Here is a 24,517-nt window from a genome sequence, read left to right on the forward strand (position 1 = left end):
TCAGTTAGGTTCTTTTGCATGCTTAATGAGCTGGAACAGAAGTAGGTCACTAAAATGTGTTTTATATGTACGTAATTATTCTTGAAGTACAAAACAAAGTTCCCTAATGGTTGGGAACAATATCCATGTTAAAAATATTCTGCTTAAAAAAACATGACAAACCCACAATAAAATCTAGGGAATAAAGAATATTGAAGAGTCAGCTGAAACCATAAACAAATATTATTATTTTAGAGTTTTGCTAAAAGTCTAAATGTCATCTTGAATCTATACTAACACCCGTGATAAGCCTAGATAAAATTTCATATTTGCTACTGTTTTACAAGAGGCAAACAGCAGAAGGTTTGAAAGCTAAGTAGTGCCTAACATTCGTTTAAAATACTAAGCATAATTTGGATAATAAAGGTAATCTTTAGATTATTTAATTTTAATACTAAACAAGTGTTATGCATATCTATGCCTATATACATAGGGAACTGCATGTGAGCAGATACTGTGTCTATTATTTGTTAATAACTAAAATGTAGTTGAAAGGTCATACTTACTGGTAAAATGACGTGGCGGTTTTGTGCAAAGTCTGCTTTTCTGAACCTCATAAGAAAAAGATCAGTGCTCCTTAGAAATGAAGCTACTCTTCACTTATGAAAGAGACACATGTCAAGTCAGTAGAAGAATGAGAAATAGTACTCACAAATTCTAATTTTTGCTTGGTTTGACAGCTCAGCTACACACTTCTGATCATGAAATTATGGTTTATTATACAACAATGCCATTGATTAAAATGATGCTGTATGCAAAGCAATGTTAATCATGTTTGAGGCAACTTGATCACACTTTGCTAAGTTTTATTTTTAGTTCCAAGCAGAAGGAGGACATTTACATGTAGTTACTATCTGCTAAGATTTGGAGGGTAAGGTAGATCATCTTATATACGTGGTAGTGAGGTGTTTTACTGTTTTTGAATACTTTTTAAACAAAATTAAACAAAACTGTCCTTAAACTCACTCCAGCTATATGCTTCATTGGGAAGAGTTGTACCTCTCCTCCTAATATTTGGGCTCATATACAAGCTGTGTTGAAATTTGAAGATTGAGTAGTTGTATTGAGGGGACACCCATAATCTGGAAAATTGGATAATATCTTTCTAGTAAGTCACTTATCAGAAAACTGTAAGAGTATAGTGATTTAGGAGAAGAAAAATATATCTAGTTGGGAGTTTTCCTTTTTTAACCTTCTTGAAATTGTTTTTTTATTTCTTAAATGATTTGGTATCCGGACTGTGTAATAACAGTTTATTGAAGTTCCCATCCACTGTACTATTGTCTGGAGTAGTGTGAATTGTAAAGGTGTCACACTATGCTTAAGGAAGAGGTTTGATTGTGATGATGTGGTTCAGAGCATCTGCATAAGGATTAGGGAGGGGAGTGGAAAACAAAGGAGATGTTATAGTGAGTGTACCAGCCAGCCAGGATATAAGCACTGGTGAGTAATTCTGTAAGCAATTAGGAGAAATTTCATGATCAAAAGCCCTTGTCCTAATGGGAAATGTCAACTTCACAGACACAATAGCAACTTCACAGACATAATATCATCAAAATGGGAATATCATACTGCTGTCATGAGCAGGTCTTGCAAATTCTTGAAGTTTGTAGGAGTTCATTTCTTATCACAAGTACTCAGTGAGAAGAGGAAAGACTCCTTCCTAGACTAGATGTGAAAAGCATAGTGGAGTGAATCAGTCTTCACTGTGACATTGTATAGTTCTGTTTTCTTTGTAATCATGTTTTCTGCTTATGAAGAAGAAGGAAGTCCTAATGTAGGCAATGCTTAGTAAAATTAATCTAGATTAATTTATCCTCCTCTTTGTCATTTAATTCTGGTTCAGACTACTGCTCTGTTTTTTGCTCTGACAGATTTGTTGGGCTGTTATAATTGTACTTAAAATTTTCTGAGGTTAAGAAGAAAATAGGAGTAGTTAGTAATATTAAACTTTAAAAGTATGAAATAAAGAAATAAGACAATTACTGAGAACTGTGCTAGAAAATATTTGTATTTTTAATAAATATATAATTATCTTAAATATTTATGAAAGAGAGGAACATGAGATGATTAGATTGGGGTTCTCAGGCTGCTTTGTGAAATTGGAAGCAACAGAAACATGTCTAACATCTGGTAAAAGAAACCAAAGCTATCATGAGGAATCTCAGCACTAATGGCAATCCGAAGGAGCACATTGCAGGAAGAGTGAAGAGACTGCTTCAGAGTAATATATGAGCAGCAGATTATCTTCTGGGTATTTAGAAATGAAATAATTTGGTGTTCTTTTCTCCATGAAACTGATGCAGCTTTGAGGGAAAACTAAGCTCAGTGTTGTTCCAAGTTAGCTTCTGTGTCGGTTTTGTAAGTAGGTGCTGAGCATTTTTCTTAACAAAGACAGGCTTTGAGCAAGGTGAGACATGAATTTAAAACGTATTATATAGTAAGATTTCTAATAGACCTGGAGGTTTCAGGAACATAGGAGTTCATAATTTAGTTCAGATATTATTCTGATTAGATGAATTGATAAAATGGTGAATTTGTGCGTAGCAGTTCAGCTTTTATTTCTTGAGGCTATCTTATAGGTCAAAAATATTCTCTTAATAGGATATTTTGCATTATAGAGTCTCAATTCAGCTGTACTTAAATTAATGGCTGTATTAGTTACCATATATAAATTTGAGCAGCAGTATTAATAATGGTGTACCAGACACCTCAGAATTCATGCATATGGGTTAAAAAATATCTCTCTGTCTTAAATCTGTAGTATCACAGGTGATCTCTGTCCTGCCCTGCACTCTTTCTTTGTAAATTATGCTGGCTAGAAACTTCTTTATGAAGATAAAAGACAAAAGACTTTTCCTGAACAACAGAAGTTGAGTTTTAAGAAAATATGAGTACTGCAAAGAATTGTAAATTGCTTGGTTTGTCAGTGTGAGATCAATAGACAAACACTAATAGATCAGGTTATATGACTAATTCTTTCTTTATGAGCTCCCTGCTGATTTGTTTGAAGGTTAATAAAAAGAAATTGTATGCACAGATAATGAGAAATAATTAGAAAAAATCAATTTTAAAATAATCAAATGTAAATAAAACCTTTCCTTTCCAGAGAAGAGCCTAAAGAACAGATGCAGGGGAATAAAGAATACGGTAAATCTGAAATAGGTATGGTATTGAAACGTGTCCAAACAACTTAATAATGGTTCCTCTCTTTACAGTATTAGTTACATGACTAGATAGCTCCCTGCCTCTTTTCTACAGTAGTGATTTGATTTTTGTTACCAGCAGGAGATAATATTTAGTAACCAAATAGGAAAAATGACTGATGTAATGCAATGCTGTGAATATTGCTATAAGTATGAACATTTTTTCTCTTGACGTTTGTCAGGTCTGTTGCTTCAGGCATGCTGCAGACTATACCTTGGCTTGTCTTGTACGGTGATATTTGTGGTATGATAAACTCTTTGAGACTTAAAAAAGAAAAAAAAAAAGAAAGATTGAGAAAGCTGAGTGTCATATCTGTGAACTGACCTCTCTGGTATGATGAGTAAATACTGCTGTAGGCTTATGTATCATTCCTTTAATCTGTTTGCAGGTGGGTGTTATATTAGTCCAGTTTATTGCTTGCTGTTTTAACAGTGTGTTATTTTAAAGTTCTTATTTACAGTAGCTAATATTTAAGTTTATTATTATTCAGTATAACAGCAAATCTATCTAATTATGAGCAAGAGGATTTAAAAGGATTAATAGAAACTTGGAGTGGTTTATTTCATTAAACAGTGTCAACTTAGACATGTTTTGCATTAGAATTACCTGCGTTTGTGTTTCATGTACATGCATCATAACTCACCCCTGGAATGGATAGTATTAACACAGCTTTAATCCTTACATTTCTGGATCTGAGTCATGCATCGTTAATTTGTTCTTTTGACCCATTGATAGGCCTCACTCTGGAGAGCTGGTATGGACTGGGAGGTTGAAGTCAGTGGGGTCAAAAGATTGAAATCTGGCTTGGGGAAGCAAGGGACATGCAGTGGAGGTAGAGGAGAGGGAGATTTTGTATAGACAGTTACATGGATTCTGAGGTTGTAGACAACTGGTGAACTGTATTTTTAATACTCCTAATAAAAATCATTGTAAGATGCTTATTAATGTTGCTTTCAGGCAAGGAACTTTATTAAAGGCTGGCTCTGATGCTAAACATTTTCTTTGGCATGCACAGCATAAATAGTAGCTAATATAAAGGTAATTTAATAGACCACCTTAACTTGCAGCTTTATTTTAATTTCTCAGATGAATTGGAATGTCGGAGAATGGGATATTAAATTTTTTGCATGGCAAGAGATTTGTAAAGGCAGCTAGCCAGGAGAAATTACTTAGTTTGTAAAGTGTGAAAGTGTACATAATGAAGAACATGAAAAAAACTATTTTTAAATAAATGATGAAGATAAATAGCCTTCAAAACCACCAAGCTGTATGAGGAAAAAGATGTCATATCTATAGTATAACACTTATGAAATAAAATTTCTTAATACTCTCAGAAGTTCGGTGATTTATGCCTACATTAGAACAGAGTTTTAGCTTTCGGTTGTGCTGGTTAAGGTGTTCAGCTTTCTGTACTGTGGCTCATAGGTGTACTTAACTGTTTTGAACTGCTACTGGAGACCACTTCAAAGAGATTTATTTTCACATCCAGAGGTTACATTCTTACATTTGCATGCTACCATGAAGGCGGTCTCAGATTTGTAAATTCTGTGTGGCAGTCAGATTTCTTAAAGTATCTACTGCTTTTCATTTAACATAATGATATTTACTGCTGTTTATGTCTGTGAAATGGATTTGTTTCAAGGCACACAGTTTTACAATGGGTAATAAATTGTTCTTGTGTATATAGAGTCAGACTTTAGTGAGTATGGAATTATATCAGTTTCTGAGCAGCACTCCTCACTAAGTGAATTAGTTTTGCCTGAAAACTTACGTCATATGACCTAAAGCCTGAAGCAGAAAAGACCCTTCAAAAATTGAGAGAAATTCTGTAGTATTTAATACTGATGGTTCAAATGTATTCTCCTTCCAAACTTGCTTTTGGATGGGGGCACCAGGAATTGTGAAGATAGAAACCACCAATGCCAGAAAGAAATGTTCAGCAAATCTGAGACTGTATTATCAGTAATTACCAAGGGAAATTTGTTTATTTGTCATGGGAATCAAAATCCTTCTGTGGAGTATTGTACAAGTGTTCATCCATGTCTTGGCCAAATTCCTGTTGGTTTTTTTTTTTATGGTTCATATAATTTACCTGTTTCATTCTAGTCTTGTACTTTTCTAAATGTGATTTCTAAGGAATCTTCTGGATCTTTTCTGGTGTCTAAATATGGCACAGTGGGTTCCTGCTTCAGGACTGGGATTGCTCTATATAAACAATAGCACTTTTTTCCCACTATGTAGCTGAAGTGAAATTCCAGGGCCAGGAATCCCTTCCATAAGTTTGCTTCAATGGATAAAGGGACATGAATTTGATATAATACATTTAAAGATTTTACCATTCTTTCAGAATGCTCCTATTCAGCTGAATTTTTCTTTCTTAGCTTTCTGGTATATGTTTATTTAAAACACTTAATTTACATAAGATAACTAATGGAATATTTAGGCTCCAAAATGTGTAAGGCCTCCCTTCTCCCTAGCTATATTCATACTACCTTAGAAAGATTTATCAGAGAAAAATAGGTGAAAAAAAGACTTAAAAAGTTTAGTGAAAGGGAAATAAAAGGTTAAGTATTTTACCAACATTAGTTAGAAATATTCACAGCTGGAATAAGTTTATAGTGTCAGGGAAATTATCTTATATGACATTAACTAACTGTAATAAGTGTTCTCTTCCCAGAGAATTTTAGTTATTATCCCCTTCTATTTCTTGTTTAACAAGACCAGATGTCTTTAAAGCTTTGGGTATTTCTTTTATGTGTCAATATCTATATGAAAAAAAAACATCCACCAAATTCCCCCCCCCCCCCCCCAAAATATTTGCTATGTATTTGTGTATTGCATACTTGTGTTTTGTAGTAATCAATGTCAATATCTCTTTCTCTGGGGGTTGATCTCCAGGTTTGTGCTTCTAAAAATCCAACATGCTGTACCAAGAAGATGGAAGAAAGATACCAGGCTGCGGCAAAGCAAGATATAGAGCAAGTGCTTCAAACATCAAGCACTACATTAAAATTTTTAATATCTCGTAATGCAGCTGCTTTTCAAGGTAAGGCTTCCTGCTTTTTGTTTCCAAACTTGTTCATACTTTTCTTGATTTTCATGTTTGATTGCTTTATGCATGTAATAGAAGTTATCTGTTAATTTTCAGTTTCTCCCTATGCTTTTATGTTTTCAAAGGAGGAGTATTAAGTTATGCAGGTGATTAGAAACTGCTATTGGAATACATGACTTTAAAAAATGATAGTTGAGAAAAACTAATAAATGTTTTTAGTAAGATGTTTTGATTTGAATTGTAAACCACTAACTTGGCATTCCTCTAGAATGTGCTTTAATTTCAGTGATAATTAAATGCAAAATTATTGCCTGGAGTGCTGCAAAAGAGAGATTTTGTTATTCCCGTATTTCCACCAACCATGTTCATTATCTTGTTCTAATAGAAATACTTTGTAGTTTGGTTTTGAGGTTCATTTTTGGGATCTAGTTTTTTAAGTTTTTGAGTGTCTAAATTTTTTGGGGGGGGGTTCTGAAAGTAATTTTTAAAACATTGGAAGTTGCGTGAGAGTCATTCCAATGCACATTTGGAAGCTATCTGATAAATTAATAGTTATTTGGGCTGGTGGAATTGCCTTTTAGCAATTACCCCGCATACTAATAATTTTTTTTCTGAATTAATAAAGCATAAATTAATGTAGAAATTGGTTAGGAGCTGGGAAGATGTGAGAAATAGTGGCAATGTGAGATTATATTATGTGAGTAATAGAAAGGGATATAGAGTTCACATGTGTTGAGAACAAAGCCCTACAGTTTTCTCATTTGTTTATTAATATGTAATGGCCTTAATGACCACTTGATTGGACAGGATAGGATGGTTAACTTTGTGAAGGCTTAGGAAGATGTCCTTCTGGTGACTCTCTTATTTTTAACCTGTGAAGTTAAAATGATCAGCAGGACAAGGCCAACTGCCTAGGGTCATAAAATGCACAGCAAAATTGACTCTGGGGTCCTAAAACCATCCCATTTTGAATTTAGGCTGTCTAAGGCTAAAAACAAATTGCAGTTGCTCCCTACCTTGGGGGAGTATCCCCCTTTAGCCTGTCTAACACAGCTGTCAATATGTGTCAGGATTATCACTGGTAAAATTTGGAAAGAAATTTTTTCTTCTTCTACCTTCATTCTTCCTTTCAACTTCTGTAGATTTTTTTTTTTTTTTTTTCACCATTATAGTGTAATATGTTGTATTGCTGTGCTGACCTAGGGCTGTAGACTGTAGAGCCCAGGAAGGAGCAGTACTCCTCTTAAGTGAGGGTTGTGCTCTTTGCCTTGGTGTTTTAACACCTCTTCCTTTCCCCCAGTCCTAGAAAAAAACAAACCAAGAATGCACAAAAACCCCCTTAGATATTTAATAACATAGTTTTGCAATCCCAAGATTTCTCAGTCTTCACAAGAATGGGATTTAAGTAACATTTAAGTGAAGTTAAGTGAAGCTAAGATCCAGAAACTACATTTCTGTTGCTTTTAAGTCCTGAGGGGCTCATTCAGCAGGGTGTTTTCAGTGCATGCAGTGTACATCTGCCCTATAGGTAGCTCTCCCTGAAAGGTAGGGATACACATATACCTTTCTGTGCAACAGAATAGCAGGTCTGTGCCATTTCACAATTTTTCCACACAGAGTTCACAACCCTTTAAAAAGTGGCAATGTATGACACAGAACAAGGTAGCTGTCTGGTAGAATAAGAAATTTAGAGGTTATAACGAGGTTGTAGAAGACTGAAAGCAAATGGAAATGGACTTTTCTTAGTGCTGCTATATTTGGCACTTTCTTCTGAAGAATAGTCTGAAGATCAGAAACTTTCAGCAAGAGCTGCTGTATCTCACTTATGGTTTCAAATGATATGTTGCCCTCTAGATCATCTACAATGTGAAGAGCAACATTGAAATTAAAACATTTTCTTCTTTCTCAGCTCCATAATCCTTTATGTTTTAAGTGAGATGTAAATAATCTAAAACCCCAATACCTGTGAATCCCAATTTACATAAAATAAATGAAATTGAATGATTCTATTAAAAGTCAAAAGAGTTGGCAGGTTAAGAAACCTGATTGTCACTCTGTTGTTATGTTGAGGGATGAGTGTCTCAAAAATGTCTCTGGTTCATGCATTATTAAATTCATAATAATGTGTTATTAAATGATTTTACCTGCTGGTTGGTCTAAAGAGCAAATCTGTTACACAGATCTTACTAACTTCAGAAATCATCTATTCAGATGCTATTTTGATTCCTTTATAATACAAAAGCAGGATAAACAGTATGCTAGTATAACTTACAGTTGGACGAAGTATGTCTATACATATGTTATACATAAAACACAGCATTAAGCAGCTGTTCTAAGTGCAGAAATCTAGAGATTTAGATTGATACTTGAAATTTTATTATTAACCCTGAGATTTATTTCTGTATGGCAAGCAAGTCTTTTATCATTCTGAAGGGATTTATCTCCATTGTATCTCACTTGTATCTTTTAGATGCTTACTTGCATACACCCCTGCTGTGTTGAAAGCATTCTTGGGGCCATATATACAGGGATTTAATGGGCTTCTTTAATAGTTTTGACCACATTGGTCTTTTCTGAAGTTGTACTTTTTTAGCATGAACTTGTGCTCACGGATTCTTGTCTCAGTTTATTTTCCATCACTTAATTATTTCCCCTAGTTGCAATAATACCTGAATTACAATTGAGCTGATGTAGGTACACTGTTCAGACTCATATACTCAGTGAATAGTAAGACTTTTTCATAATATCACTTTTTTTACTGCCCAGCTAACTACTGCTACTGTTTTGGTTTATGTCTGTGTAGCACAGTGATCAGTGTAGGTATGCTAACTTAGAATTTGAATAGTTTATGTAGTGCTCATACAAATAAAAAAAAAAATAGTGAAATACAAATTTAAAACATTAGTCTCTTGGGAGCAGTGGCTATAGAAAGTTTGCATTTTCACAGAACTGTGGATGCCTGCTTCTTGTTTATTCTGAGAATTTTGGGAAGCTGATAGCTGGCAAAATATAGGAGCTTTAAGAAAGGTAGTATAAAGTTGGTTTTGAATGAATGTTTAGTGTTGTTTCTAAGATAGTGTTTTCTGTAGCCTTTTAGATTTCCAAGATTTCCAAGTACACATGGAAAAGTTTTCACTTAGTATTTTTTATTTTGTCTGTTAAGAAATTAAAAAAAAAAACAACAAACCCAACCCAGTTGCATTCAGTTTTGGGTAGTTTACTTGAAGAAAGACATGGACAATTTGGAAAAAAAATAGAGAAAAACGTGCTCTGAAATCTAAACATGTAACTTAAAAAAACGGGCCACCCTAGATCTTTTAAAAAGAAAAAAGAAGTGACAGCTACATTGAAGAAAGTCATTATCTGTACTCTGTCATGTACTATATAAAAAACAATGCTTTCATAATATCAAATAAACATTAGAATAAATTATTGCAAAATTTAACCAACCAAGTACTGAATTTTCCTGTAAATAACTACACCTATACTTGAAAAATTAGGTGATGTGTAACAGAGAATAAAACCAGGAAATCTGCCAAAAAAAAAAAGCCCTCTACAGTAAAACCTGGGAGGAGAATTTTTTTCCTGTGGAGAAAAAAAATCTGAAGTTATTGCTAGACAGCTAAGGGCTTGTCAAATGTCACTAGAAACCTATGGTTAGACTGAGCCCAGTGTGACCCTTGACTATAATGAAAGCTTGAACACTTAGTTAAATTTCAAATACTTTGATACCTGCACTGAGGTGTCTGAACTTGTGCCCCAGTGTGTATATTATACACACCAAATTAACAGCCTTCAAAAGTTCCCTTCTCTCTGAAACCTTACAGCCACCCTGTCTAACATAGCTCAAGGGCATGAATAAGGTCTGGGAACAGAAGCAGGTTATTGAGCAATCAGTTAATATTTGAGTTTCCAGTCTATCAGCTACTTGGAGGTGGTTGCTTTTATCCTGAAGTGAATGAAAGCTGTCTTACTGCTCAGAACAAATTGCTTTCCTCCTATCAGTGAGGTGGAAATGTGCAAGTGATTCTGTAAGTAAATGTGCAAGTAATGTGAAATCATGTGGCAACTTGTTTATGTGCAAAATAATAATCTAATAATAATTTTCTTTCTGCTGTTCTTCTGGAATGAAGCAGAAAGGTATGTCTGTGTCAGGTAATGAAGTAGGTGGCATAGTCATTTTAACAGTAGTAGCAAAACAATCTTTTACTGATACTGAACAAGTCACCAGCAGGTGTAGGTAACTGTACTTTGAGCCTTAAAAGAGCAATTGATACAAGTAGTGTCAATTTTTAATAAATCTACAAATCTCTGCTTGCATTAAGGTCTTGAGCTTAGGTCTGTGTGAACTAGAGGAAGGCTGAGACAGAAATCTGCTGATCCTGAAGTTCTGGAAGAGACCGTTTTATATTCACTATTTAAGTGCATTTAAAATGCTTATGCATAGCAGGTCATACTGTGGAAAGCTGCAGATTTACTGTAGATCAGCTGCAGAGCTGTTCAGCACATGCACAGTAGCCATTTCTGTAGGATTCTTTAATAGTATCTAAGAATACAGCAGATTGCTGAGGAGAGTTGGCTGTTTTCTGGTTTATTTATTCTGCAGTGGATAACTCTTAGACTTCCCTGTTGCAGCTGTTCTGGTCTGTATTACTACTTAATATTCACTGTGGGAGAAGCAAAGTGAAAAATTAGCTCTCTAGTTCAGTGGTTAGGGTACTCACCTGCCACAAAGGAAGGTTGCATGCTACTGCTCCTCTGAGTATTTTTAATTGCTTGTATAATCCATAGTCTACTCTGGCATGGTTTTACCTACCTGAGTTACTTTTGAACAAGTGTTTCTCAAAGCACGTATGAACTCTGGGCTAGGTATACTCCCAGTTGTCTGTATCCCGTCAGTTCTGTTGCCCTTCTCAGTGGATTTTCCATAGTCACCAGGACTTGAGAAAGAAGGAATTATGTGCTGAATGGGAACCAATTAACTAACTCATCTTGAAGAATGAAGAGAGTTGCATCTAAACTCTAGTGGGTGTTCCTCTCCACTAACCACCACTGTGATGGCTGTGGGCTGGCTGCTTGTTTCGAATGTGATAAACTTTAACAAAAGTATAGCATAGATGTTCTTCATGATCAGGCTTCTTATATGGCTGGGAATTTTTTGGTATAGCATGTCTTTGTTCTGTGATTGTCTAAAATGCATTATGTATGCATAAATATATTTATTTATTAGATATCTAAAAGTAATTAAATATTTGAAGTATTCCTTGTTCTTTAAGTTGTACCTATAAGATCTTTGTTCATTTGTAAAATGGGATAATGTAGTTATAATTTGCAAGGTTTGTAGATGTACAGAATGGGACTAGAAATTTTAAGTTCTGTCATGGCTTTGCATTGTGCTCCCATTAAGTCATAGTAATTTTAAGTAGTTTGTGAGCTCATTTTCTTGTTTTTGCCTAACACAGTTTTAACTTCATCTTATTTTAAGCAAATTGCTGGTGATGTAAAATGCCTGATTATCATCAGCAAGTATTTAGTTTTGTCACTCCTGATATGTTACTTAAAAGCTGTGAGCAAGAATCCTGTAAGCAAAGTAAGGTCTAGTTCAACCATATTAAAATTCTGCGTATATTTTAATTTGCCTTCTGCTGTGTGACTGTGTTACACTGAAGCTGTTACGTGGCTCAGTGGTCCCCACAGACAATTTCTATTTCTCATTCTGATTTTATTGTAAATGATTGTCAGTCTAATACAGGAAACTGGAAATTCAATTTTGATCAGTCCCATGAGGGACTTGATTCCTCATGACATATTCTGGTTGTTTTAAAAATAAATTGAAATAGCCATTTAATTTAAGCATTTCCTTCAGTGTAGAGTATTAAAATCTGTAATTTCTTTTATGCAGGGGCTTCTCTTTTATTGTGTTATTAGGTAGAAGCTGATATTTAAGGGAATTTTGTAGCGGTTACCCCCTTGGGAAAGATTTAGTTATTCATTTAATATTTCAATTTTGTATTTAATGGTTTCTTAAGCGTGCTTTTTTTCTTGCTTTTAGATGTGGTGATCATAAACCTGCTGTTTTCTTTTAAAGATAATGTTTTCTTTAGCATTTATTATAATTTAAGACTTAAAGATAGCCCTTCCTGTGCTCACTGCACTTAGTCCTTACTGTGGGACAGATGAGTGACCCCTTTGGTTTAAAGAATTTTAATTTTGCTTCCTCTCTCTGTTCTGTGTTACTGTGGGACAATTTAGCGAAGAAAGTGGAAAATGAAATAGCGCAAAGTTGGAAGGGGAGAAAAGAAGGTAACTGTGGGGAGAAAAGAAGGTACCTCTGTAAGAACAAAAAACAGTGATACAGTGAAGCATGGCCCTCCCAGACGCAAAGGTGTTACCTGTAGATGTCCACATCTAGTATCTACCTGTGAGGTATGGGCATTTAGTTCCATAATGACTGAAGGAAATAAGATCAAATGTATCTATTTTAAATGGAGTTAATTGACTCCAATGACTACACCCATAGTAACAGTTTTTACTTACATGAACTGTGTGTATATTTATACTTTAAAAGTAAGAGACTAAGATTTAGACAATGTCCCTGTTACAAAACAGTCACTGGAGCCTGAGAGGGAAAAGGTAAAAAAATTGCAGTTCAAATTGCTGTTCTTCTGGAATGTCACAGTTTTTGAATTAGATACAGAACAGACAAGCTAGTAGAGTAAAAAAAGTAAAAATCATGGTCTCAGGTTTGTACTTGCTTCTAACTACAGATTTGCCTCCCTCTCTGAAATAGTTCTTTGATACTTTCTTCTCAGTGAGGGTGACAGAACACTGGAACAGGCTGCCCAGGGAGGTTGTGGAGTCTCCTTCTCTGGAGACATTCAAAACCCACCTGGACACATTCCTGTGTAACCTTGTCTAGGTGTTCCTGCTCCGGCAGGGGGATTGGACTAGATGATCTTTTGAGGTCCTTTCCAATCTCTAGTATACTGTGATACTCAGCTTCCCTCCCTGCAGTTGCTATGGTACCTAATGCAACTGAACAGGAGCATCCTGTCAAGCAGACTTGGGAAGATGCACTGAGGCTCAAGCTTTTTGCATGTCTTCTTAAAACTCGGGTCCTCTTATGAAGCCAATCAAGAGCACTTATGCTAGGTGACATAAATGATTAAAAATATCCATGTCAATTAAAGATCTTTTAGAAAGTATATGAGCATCATCTTAAATCTGTGTACTGATCAAAGCAATCAGCTGGGGAATGGACTGTATAAAAACCCAAGTAAACAAACCAGAAATGTAAAAAATCTAAAAAAAAAAAACATTACAGAAGTAACAAGAGAAGTGTAGAATTAGGGCATTAGAAAGAAAGAATAGAGAAAAGGGGAAATAGGTGTGGTCTTTTTAATTTCTTCTTTTCCATAGAACTTGACACCCTCGGTTCCCCCACCTTCACAGTTTACAACCATAACCAGTAATCCTTTCTTGAGGAGATTGTGACCTAAATATGTACTAAGTATCAGAAAGGGAGGGGGAGGTCAAAGTCAGTATTAAGAATTCAATGTATCCAGTTAATCAGCTGGTTGTTGTAGAGAATTCAGAAAGTTTCTTTTCTGCTCTTCAAACACTACTACTTATGTAACATGAAGAAAATCTGATTGTGTTTTAGAGGCTAAGGTTCTCTCTTCTCTGAACCATCTAGCTTTAGATTTCAGTGAAGCACATTGTGACTAAAAGCTGTAAGTAGTTCGCTAACTTGGTCCATTTACATCCAAGTATCTTCTGTACCACTGAAAGAAGGCCAGCTGTGACATCTTCTCACAGTGTACGTTGCGAATTCAGAACAAGTGATAGTTTTTTGATTTATTGTTTGAAAATGTAAAATCTCATACAGTGTCAGAACAGCATTTCAACATTTTCCTGATAATTCTTAAGACCATGAAAAGTCTATTTGATGTTCTAACAAAATGAAGCAAAGGAAACAGTCTAAATGGATCATGTCAATTTTAATTTAAAGTATAAGTAGTTCCTCAAAAAAAGCTGCTAAACCTGTTTCTGCTGTCATAATAATAAAGGAAAAAAAGTAGAAATGGTTACTCTGAGTCAAAAGTTTAGAGCCTGTACAAATTCTGGGAAAAAATATGTGTTGCTCTGTAGTGCTACAACTTAGATTTTCCATTACCTTGAACTTTAGAAGTCTTCACTATCTATCTACTACGATGATGCCTGTGTTAGTGACATTCTTTTGCTGTCACTTTGTATCCACTTTCACAGAGTAAATACTGTTATCTGAAGACATCAGCATATAAACCCAGTCAATGTCAGCTATTAAATATATACGTAAATGCATCTTCTAAGCAGGGTGATCTCTGACTGTGAGGAGGTACCCAGGCTGGTTGATGTACATACGCAGTATCAGTGCCTAAGCAGGGTCTAGGCCAGTGCTTTCACAATAGGCTAGCCACATCCATATGTGGGGCATTGAGCTTTATCGTTCATTGCCCTTATGCTCTGTAACATGAGATCATTTTCATAGGTTTTCTTATTTTGCTTGAGGGTGTCTGAAATAGTAATGGTAGTCCCTCAGAGTAGTGTTTTTAGAGCATGACCTCAAATGTATGTGTTGCATGCCCTTGGGTGTGGTGTTGGGGCAAATGGTGGTGCTTGAGTGGCAAAGGCTGCTGGAGCAGTGATAATGAACTGTATAGGCTGGAGGGACTCAGGCTCATCTATGCTCTATTTAGTCCCAGGTCCCTGGAGTGAAGTGGGGTTTTGCTTCAGTGGGCACAAGTTGGCTCACATCAGTCTTGGAATCAAGATGATATTTAGACAATACAGATGATCAGGGAAGATGGGAATGAACCATAGAACTGCCTTGCTCAGCCTTGTATACACAGCTATACCCTGATCAGTCTTCCAGGTAACTTTTGAGAAAGTTTATCAACAAAGGTATTTAGTAGATAAACAAAATAAAATCCTTGTATGACTGAATAACTGGGAGAAAGGGAGAAGAGTGAGTTAACAAAAAAGTATGGGAAGTAATTGATTCTTACAGTGAAGGAAGGTCACCAAAGTATTATTCCAAGAGTGTGTGCTGTTAAACATAGAGCTGTTCAACCTGGAAGAAGAATCAAAAGTCCCAAGCTATACAGGGTGATATAGAAGAAAAAAAAATACAGAAAGTTGTAGAAAGGCTTTATGAGACTGGCTAAACAGGAATTAAAATGGCAAACAAAATCCAGTAAAGTTAGATGTCAAATGGTGTATATGGGGAAAATAAGTCCTGTTTCTTGTATGAAGTGAGAGTCTCTGAGTTGACTGGTAGCAAGATCTTATGATTGCAATAGGTAATTCTGTGAAAAATGCAGCTTGATAGCAGTTAAAAAAGTAAATAGCAGATTAGAAACTGTTAGAAAAGGAACAGATATCAAAGGTGGAACCATTGTGTGTTGTTACATAAATTATGTTCTGCATTTTTAATACCATGTACAGTAGACAACTGACATAGGCTTTGAAGCTCCCTAACTTCTAAACAGAAAATCCCTTCATATCATTTAGCAGAACAGTTGTAGTTGTCATTTATCCTTTCTTGGAAAGGATGAGAGATTTGGTGACTTCTCAGAAATGCTTCAATCTGTAATTTGTTCTGGGATTTTATTTTTATAGCTTATCACTAGTTACATTATTCTGGGTACTAAAGAAGTGTCTGAAGTTGTAACAACAGCCAGTGCCTGGGAGCTCAGCCAGAGGGACTCAGATGAGAAATAAGGCATAAATTTTAATAGTCAAGGTGATTAGCCACTGGAACAGGCTATATGTGGGGATGATAGACTATCAGCTCCATCTCAAGTTCTTCAGTTCAGCTTTTAAAGATCAGCTCTGAAGATGTGCTACTGCCCTATTTTATGAAGAAGCATTTTGGGGGCCCAAGGTGTGTTACAGCAATCAGATTGTACCATCTTGCTCTAGTCTTGAAAATAGTGAGTGTGAACATATGAAGGCATTCATCATAGTATGGTCTGGCACTAGAATGATTCCTTGTAAGATGAATAATGTCAATTTAATCAGAAAACTGAGTGCAGTCTGCACCACACATTCCCCCACAGCTTTCTTCATCATACAGAGGGTTAATGAAAGACCACTGAGTTCAAGTTCTCCAGGCAGTTCTACAACTAAGTGGGATTTAGTGTGGCATAGCTTTCATGAAATTCTTCTCAAGTATAAATATCACATGAATTGTTTATAGGTGCTATGGATTCTCTTTGCATGCTTTATAAAGTTTTTAAGGACCTGAGAACCCACGCATTTTTGTATCCTTAGTGAATCCTTTCTGGATTGCTAGGCTTAGGAGTATCCAGTCATGTCACACATTTAAGTCCTGAAGTCTCTGATGTATTTTTTTCAACATCACAGACCTGTATACCACTGACATTATTGCTCTGTGCTGTCAGTTTTTGTATAATTATTCATTAAGGCTTTTTTAAAAAGTCCAAAGATTCTTCCATTTCTCTTTGCACTCTTCACCATGATTCATACTGTCTAGTTGAATTTGGGTCCATCTTCTAAGAAGGTAGCATTTAGATCATGAGAACCATCAATGAAACTTCATCAAGTTTTACAACAAAACAGGACTCTAAAGTTTTTTGCAATTTTTTTTCTTTTTTTTTTTTTTTCCTTTTAGTCATGAATGGAGAAAGGTTATGCATGACAACTACTTCGTTTCTTACCAAACTAAGATACTTTCTGCATCTTGAAATCTTGCAACACTGTTATTTCTGTTATTTCACTTGGAAAAAAACAATCCCTGCCACCCCTTCAAGTCCTCTTCACATTACCAAATGAAATCTGTAGCATAATAGAGGGAACCCCCATGCAGCACTACAGGCTTGGGGAAGAGTGGCTGGAAAGCTGCTTGATGGAAAAGGACCTGGGGGTGCTGAGTGGTGAAGCTGAACATGAGCCAGCTTGTGCCCAGGCAGGCAAGAAAGCCATCAGCATCCTAGCCTGTATCAGAAATTGTGTGGCCAGCAGGGCCAGGGCAATGATCATCCACCTGTACTTGGCACTGGTGAGGCTGCACCTTGAATACTGTGTTCGGTTCTGGGCTCCTCACTGCAAGAGAGACATTGAGGTGCTAGAGAAAGTCCAGAAAAGGGCAACAAAGCTGGCGAAGGGCCTGGAGCACAAGTCTGATGAAGAGCAGTGTAGGGAACTGGGACTGTTTAGTCTGGAGAAGAGGCCTTATCGCTCTCTACAATTGCCTGAAAGCAGGTTGTAGTGAGGTGGGGGTCAGTCTATTCTCCCAAGTAACAAGCAATAGGGCAAGAGGTAATGGCCTCAAGCTGCTCCAGGGGAGGTTTAGATTGAGCACCCTTGCTGTGAAGAAATATCCAGACATTGGAACAGGCTGCCCAGGGAAGTGGTGGAATCACCGTCCCTGGAAGTGTTCAGAAAACATGTAGATGATGCACTCAGTAATATAGTTTAGTAGTCTTGGTAGTCCTGGTATAAAGGTTGGACTTGAAGATGTTAAAGGTCTTTTGCAACATAGCTGATTCTGTAATTCTATGAAAGAATAACTCTGGAAGCAAGCTGACATGATTCATTTTCTCTTGTTAAATGGGTCTTTACCCTAAATGAAATGATACTTTGCCTTCTTTCTTTAAGGCTAAAACTTAACATGCCATATATGTTTCCTACATATTGTATGAAACCACGTTATTTTTTTTATCTGTGATTATCTAGTGAATATTATTTTGAGTTGTTTGTTTTTGCTTTCCATTTTACCTTTTGTGATTGGTGTCTCTGTTACTATGGTAAGTGTATAGGATTGAGAACATGCCTAGCTGAAGAAGCTAAACAAATGCTAGAGTGACAAAATATGGCTTTATATCATATAAAGTATCATTACAATTCTAATTTTTGCTAGATTTTATTGTATAAAATAAGTCAGGCAAAAGTCTGTAGATAGAGGTAATTTCTCTTATGATCTGTATTGAGTGGATGAACTTTCATCTATTTTTTTTAGCTTTTAAAAAGATATCACATCTATCTACAAATCCTGGTCTTAATTGTGTCATTAGGTCATAAAAATTTTAAGAACAGTGCAATATTAGATAAGGTAATTGAGCTATATGAAAATCAATGCAAAGAGAGAATTCTTGTAGTCAATACTATCTTAATTAAGTTCTACTTCGGGGGTTTTGAGAGTGTTTTGCTTGTCCACTCACAGATCTAACATCAGTATTTAGCTGCCCTGTGAAGACCAAGGCACTTGATCTGCACTTAACTGTACTTTCAAGAGATAGCATTGTGATAATGTGGAAGTCAGTCAATTAGTTTGCTTTCCAGACTTCTCAGCTATTATTCACAAGGAAAGTATTGTGTGAAATTCTACTTTTGCCTTTGACCTTTTCCTTCACGCTTATAAATACATGAAAGTGAAAACTAATGTTCTCTGTTCTTTATAAATTTTTCACTTAAGGCTCTCTTAAGAATAACCATGACAGATTGCATGCAATGGTTTATAAATATAGTTTCTCTAATACTTCTGAGAAGACTGAAGAAAGCCATTGTGGTTACATTTGCTTCAAAAGTTAAAACTATTTGTTGAATGTCTGCAGTATCAAAAGTTAAAACTATTTGTTGAATGTCTGCAGTATCTGTCTGAAGTAGTTTGAGGAACACATTGTAGCGAAACAATTTTTCCTGCTGTGTCTGTGAACCTCCAGGTCCAGTAATCCAACAAATTTTAATTTATATTGTCTCTTCTGGTACAGAAAAAGCAGGGATTTTGCAACATGCATGTTGTGTTCTTTTTTTTCTTTTTATAAATTCTCATAGAAAGGAAAGGTGTCTGTCCCAACCTCCTGTTATACATTGAATATGTGAAGACTTTGAAGTCCAAAATTTGTATTTTTTTTCAGCTGAGAGGTGGTAAGCAGAGGGTAAATCTCACTGAAATCAGTTTGATAGCATGGTGATTTGGCACAGAGTCACTCAAGACAGACGAGTGGTTGAACCACTGGGATAATTTAATTCATCTGTTGAGCACGTGCTGAAAGGATTTTCTGAGACAAGTCATCTGAATTTGCCACTGAAATATATCTATTTCTTACTGCTGTCCACTCAAACTTGGTGATCATAAGTGTTATAAAGCTTCCTGAAAGTAATTCTGTCTTAAATTAGGCACTTTAACTCCCAATGTGTGTAGAGAAACGATAATGGTGTGCACCAAAGTCTGACTCCTGATGATTCCTTTCTTCATTAGCAACAGAAAGAGCCTAGGGCCACAAGACTCCTTACTGTCTGTATTTGAGTGCATTTGAGTGGCTGGACTAAATCCACAAAGGTATCAAAGCCCATATTCCTTTCACTTAATTTGGATGCCTAAGTTAGGAGCCTAGCTTTCCTGGCCTCCTTTGTAGTCAGCAGTGAGAAAAAGGCACTTGCAGAGGAAGATTAGCCTGCTTTTTCATCTCGTACCTCAGAGCCTCAATTGGTACCCGAAGTTAGACAATGTGAATTTGAGTTATGAGTTCCATCCATTTCAGTAGGAATTGGGTTGCCATTGTGAGTTTGGGTATTATGAGGCATATTCACTATCTTTTAAATGTTTTTGTTTCTAACATCTGTGTTCAGACTCCTTGTACAAATAGAGGTTCATCCAATTCAGTTAGGAATCTGCTTTCTTTCTGTTGGCTTTGTGGGGTCCCCTACAATCCTGACTTCCTTATTTAATATAGGTTCCTACATCAAACTCAGTATGAGTTACATCCTTTTGTGAACATAGCTTTTATTTTCAGTCTCTGTACTTGTATAAAATGCTTCCATACCTTTTAAGTATCTGTAGTACAGGAAGGGTAAAATACATTCAAAGGCTTGTGAGCCAGCTGAGTACTGGAGATGTCTTTTAACAAAAGTAGCTAGTTTTGTCTTGTTTGACTTGCTCCACTGCATTTTCATTGATTCATATTAGAAACACTTATTCTGAGGACTAGTATTCTGTTGAAGCAGGATGGGACGGCTTGGTCTGGAAATTTTTCAGCTGAGTGCCAGTTTTGATCATGGGTATTCATAAAGCTTTTTTAAATTTTCTATTTATTTTTAGCATTGATGCAAACTTAAAGGTATTCCTGTTCCTTGCTTTATACTCCTGCCTCTTTGACAGTACGTGCTGTGTCCTCTGCTCTCTATAGTGGCCTCACTCCTTTTGTGGCCATTTTGTGAACTAGGGTGGGAAACTAACACTGGGTAATTTTTCCTTCTGTCTTATATTTAAATTGGATACTTTCCCTGATCTGCTTCATGGAGCAGCTGTGCAAACAGCTATGTGTCTGTCTGGTACAGCAGCCAAGGACTTGTGAAACCATAGCCTAAGTCACAGTGCTTCTGAGCTACTTCCAGTGCTTATAATTTAAAGCTATGAGTACGGGTCTGTCATAACTTCTGTTTTCACAAACTTTTTTAATTAGAATAGATACTCACGTTCATCCAAAGATATAATTGTTAACCACATCTCTTTTACTGTAAATCAAATGGGCTACTTTTAAGTTCAGGGAAGGGAAGCAATAAGGGAGACTTGCCGCTTCAAGTGCTTTGTATAACTAGTGTTACAATGTATTTAATTTTAAAAGTTTGTCTGCAGTATAGTATAATTCATATTAGATATTTATATTTAAGTAAATATATCAGAATTGTATTTTACTTCATAAGGATTTGTTTGCAAATTTGTTGCATGACTTCTGTACAGTGAGGACTGAAAATATAGTAGTATTTAATTAATATGCAAACTTCTCTCAAGACAATAGACAGCAACAATTCTAGTATAAAATGTTGGTGATCCACAAATTAGATCTATAAGTTACAGTGACGGAAGGTATGACTAATGTATAATTTAAAGTCACATCCATCTGAAGAAAATAAAATTTGGAGTTTAGCATCTATCTCAACTTAAAGGTAATAGAGATCTGGTTTATCCAGTAGAAATACTTAGTTTTATGTAAGAAGTGAAAGTAACAATTCAGAAGACAGTTATGAATCAAAAGGAAAAGGAAAACGCTTCCTTACTCTTGTAGCAAAATCTTAGAATCAGGAATTAATCTATAAGTTAATATATATTTAGAAATCAGTTCAAGTATCAGCAATTCATTGCTTTGACTTTATTTCTGCTTTAGACATTTCTTTTAAGTCTTTCCCATCCAACTCTTGGTTCACATATACTCTAGACATTCAGTGCTGGGAACTTCAGGACAACAGAATCTTTTGAACAGAATTATGTATGTCAAGTATCTTCACTTTTTGCTTGAGAATATAAAAGAGTTCTTGTATTTTCAGGTTATCAGTAAAGAATCATACAGTTTGTTGGGTTTTTTTTTGTGTTTTTTTTTATTTTTGTTTTTTGGGGGGTGTGCTTTTGGTTTTTTCTTTTCCCCCCATCAGGGGAGCAAGCATACCACAAATGTGGTGTAGGCAAGCCTTTTTCTAGAGATTTTAAAAGTGAAGGACACAGATAGGCAAATATTTGTATTAGCTGCTGTCACAAATACACTTTTTGATCCAGATGTGGCAGGTCCTTCTAGATTCTGTCTGAGCCAAGAAGAGTATCTGCTGATTGCAAACACACCACGTCTCAGATCTTTTGTAAACAAAACTGTAGGTAATTAATAAAATGGGAAATCTGCAGGCTTTTGAACAAAGCATAGCACATCTAGAGAGTGCAAGGGTAGATTTATGTTGACAGTTCCCAGTAAGGGAGAGGTGCAGCTCAGGCATGCTTATGTGTGGTCATAGAGATGTAACATCACACAATGGCCATGCCTTCAGTACCTGGGCACTCTCACCTAGCATGAAGATAATATGATCTTAGGTGCATATTCATCCTCCCTAGCTTTAGTTTGAGCTGCATCTGTACTGATAAATAACACATTTAGGAGGAAATTGAAGGAGGAAGATTGAAACTAGTATTTACTGTGTTGCCTGAGCTTTGGTATTTTCTTTGGTAATGTTTTTAGTTGTGCTGTGTTGTGCTCTCTGAAAATATTAATCACAGAGACTAATTCCTAAAGGCCATTCAGATGAGATTGTGGTAAATTTGGCTGTCTTCACGCTCCATGGACCTCAGAATAATGTATTGTAACACATTATTCCTTGTTATATGCCATAAAAAGTCACTGGAACTAAAGAGGGAAAAGTATCATACTGTGAATATCAGGTTTTTGTGTCTTTTTCAGAATGATGGAACTTGTCAAACACATTCGGTTGACTTTAACATCAATTTCCAACATTTCATAGCCCACTGCCTGTGCTCACTCTCTCTTCACCAAAAAAGCTCAGTTCCAGTCACCCGTGCCACAGGCGAGCAGAGGTGCCTCTTTCTCTCCATTGATTGTGTAGAGTCTAAAACTACTCACTTAGGTGTAGTTGTCTACACTGGAGACATCTAAAAATCAAATGAGAGAGATCACATATGATACATCTGGGCATAACTTTTTATCATTATGTTGGAAGCATTGTGGCTAGTGAGAGAAAAAAAAATTCTGTGGTAGGTAATATGGATTTGCACTTGGGATTGCAATTACTTGCAGATGTTAAATAACAGCAGAACACCTGGGAACAGTTGCATGGTATTTGCCTTCAGCTTTGTAGATCAAATCAGAGGGACCTTACCCTGAAGCAGTGATAGTTGGCATCTCATAAATCAATAAATAGCAATTCATGGCAATATCTGCGCTTGTAAAATTATGCAAGTTCTACTAAACATAAAGGTGCAGTGCTATTTAAATCAGAAAAAGAATCAACAGCAGACATTAGAAATCATGAGGACCTAGAAATTGCTTATATTCTATCTTGATAAGATACGTATGAATAGATATAAAACTGTCCTGGTTTCTATCCGACCTGATTTTTTTATCCTTACTTCATTTTAAAGTATTCCTTTAAATATTTTCAGTTGGGTCAGGATAATCTGGTTTCTTGCAGTTACTACATACTTTCCTTTTCCACTTAATCACAATCACATTAAACAGATGAATTCTGGGTTTTATTTCTTTGAAAGTTGTTTTTTTCCCCCTAGTCAGCTATATGTGACTATTAGTAATGCACATTAAAAATGTGGAATCTAGAATGCTAACCTTCTTAGTCTTACTGTGTAGTATGCAAATTCACTCACATTGCAGAAATTAATTTTAGAGCTGCCTTTCAAATCACAAATTATTTCTAAAATAGATGACTATATAGAGAATCTCTTTTTATTGTGTTAAAATCCCATGGATTAAAATACATGAACCGGTGTTCCAGGCAGTGAGCAGAGAAAAAGCAGAGAAAAGCAACATTAAAAGAAATATTATGAGGTGGATTAAATGTAATAAAAATGAAGAAGAAAATTTCCATTTTCTGTTGTAATAACTGTAAGTGTTCATTCACCTGTAGCTATAGTGTTAATGCGCAGCTTCTTGACTGTGAATTTGAAAGGACATAAATGCTAAACAAGGTCAAGCCTGCAATTATTCCTCTTGTGCCCATTACGTTTTTTGTAGAAATCCAGATGTTTTAAGACACATATTGACACCACTGCCTGTGTCATTTTGGATGTCTTGCTCTGCTGTAGTACTGATGCATAACTCTGTGGCATGTAGCTAGTTTGTACTTTTTGATTACCAGCTGTAAGTTTTGGAGAGGCACCATCGCTTTCACCAGCTGCATATGAGAAAAGTATATTATTCTCCCATAGACCTGTTCATATAATTCCTTACTTGTAATTTTTGACATCTGGAGCCCTGTCTCAAAATCTTTTGCTAGGATTTATCAAGAGATCATCTAGTCAAGCGTTATGCATTTACGTCTATATTGACTTTAATAAGTAAAATTTAGCTAAAACTTTTCCAGTTTTAGCTTGAAGTTGTCAGGAGAATATGAACCCATTGTTTTCTTTGATAATTTGATCTATTAGGTAATCACACTGCATGTGAGCATCTTTTCTGTTAAAGAACCCTTTGATATCCAGTATTTTCTCCATATGAATGCAATTACATCATTCTCAATAATAATTTCAGTAAGCTAAGCAGCTCTGTAAGTGCCTTATTTTAAAACATTTTATCCAATTGTCAAATGGTTTTACTGGCATATAAATTATGTATGATTTTGTGATACAAATCACCACAGTGCTGTATACAGAACTTAAATTTTCTCCGTACTTCTGCTGCTTTCTTATTAATACATACTTGT

The 24,517-nt window shown here is 35.7% G+C and overlaps 1 protein-coding gene across 1 annotated transcript in view; it reads left to right on the forward strand.

Annotated features, from left to right (window-relative positions):
- The first annotated feature begins 6,128 nt into the window (after positions 1–6,128).
- Positions 6,129–24,517, forward strand: part of LOC130598106 (glypican-5-like) — a 346,476-nt gene continuing 328,087 nt past the window's right edge. Inside the window, 1 exon segment of the mRNA XM_057407212.1 lies at positions 6,129–6,292. Coding sequence (XP_057263195.1) covers positions 6,184–6,292 — 109 coding nt within the window. The 5' untranslated portion in view covers positions 6,129–6,183.

This window comes from Pezoporus wallicus, unplaced genomic scaffold (assembly GCF_028554395.1).
Source record: "Pezoporus wallicus isolate ANWC-B61680 ecotype Strahan unplaced genomic scaffold, APGP_CSIRO_Pwel_v1 contig_7201, whole genome shotgun sequence".
NCBI classification, from domain to species: Eukaryota; Metazoa; Chordata; class Aves; order Psittaciformes; family Psittacidae; genus Pezoporus; species Pezoporus wallicus.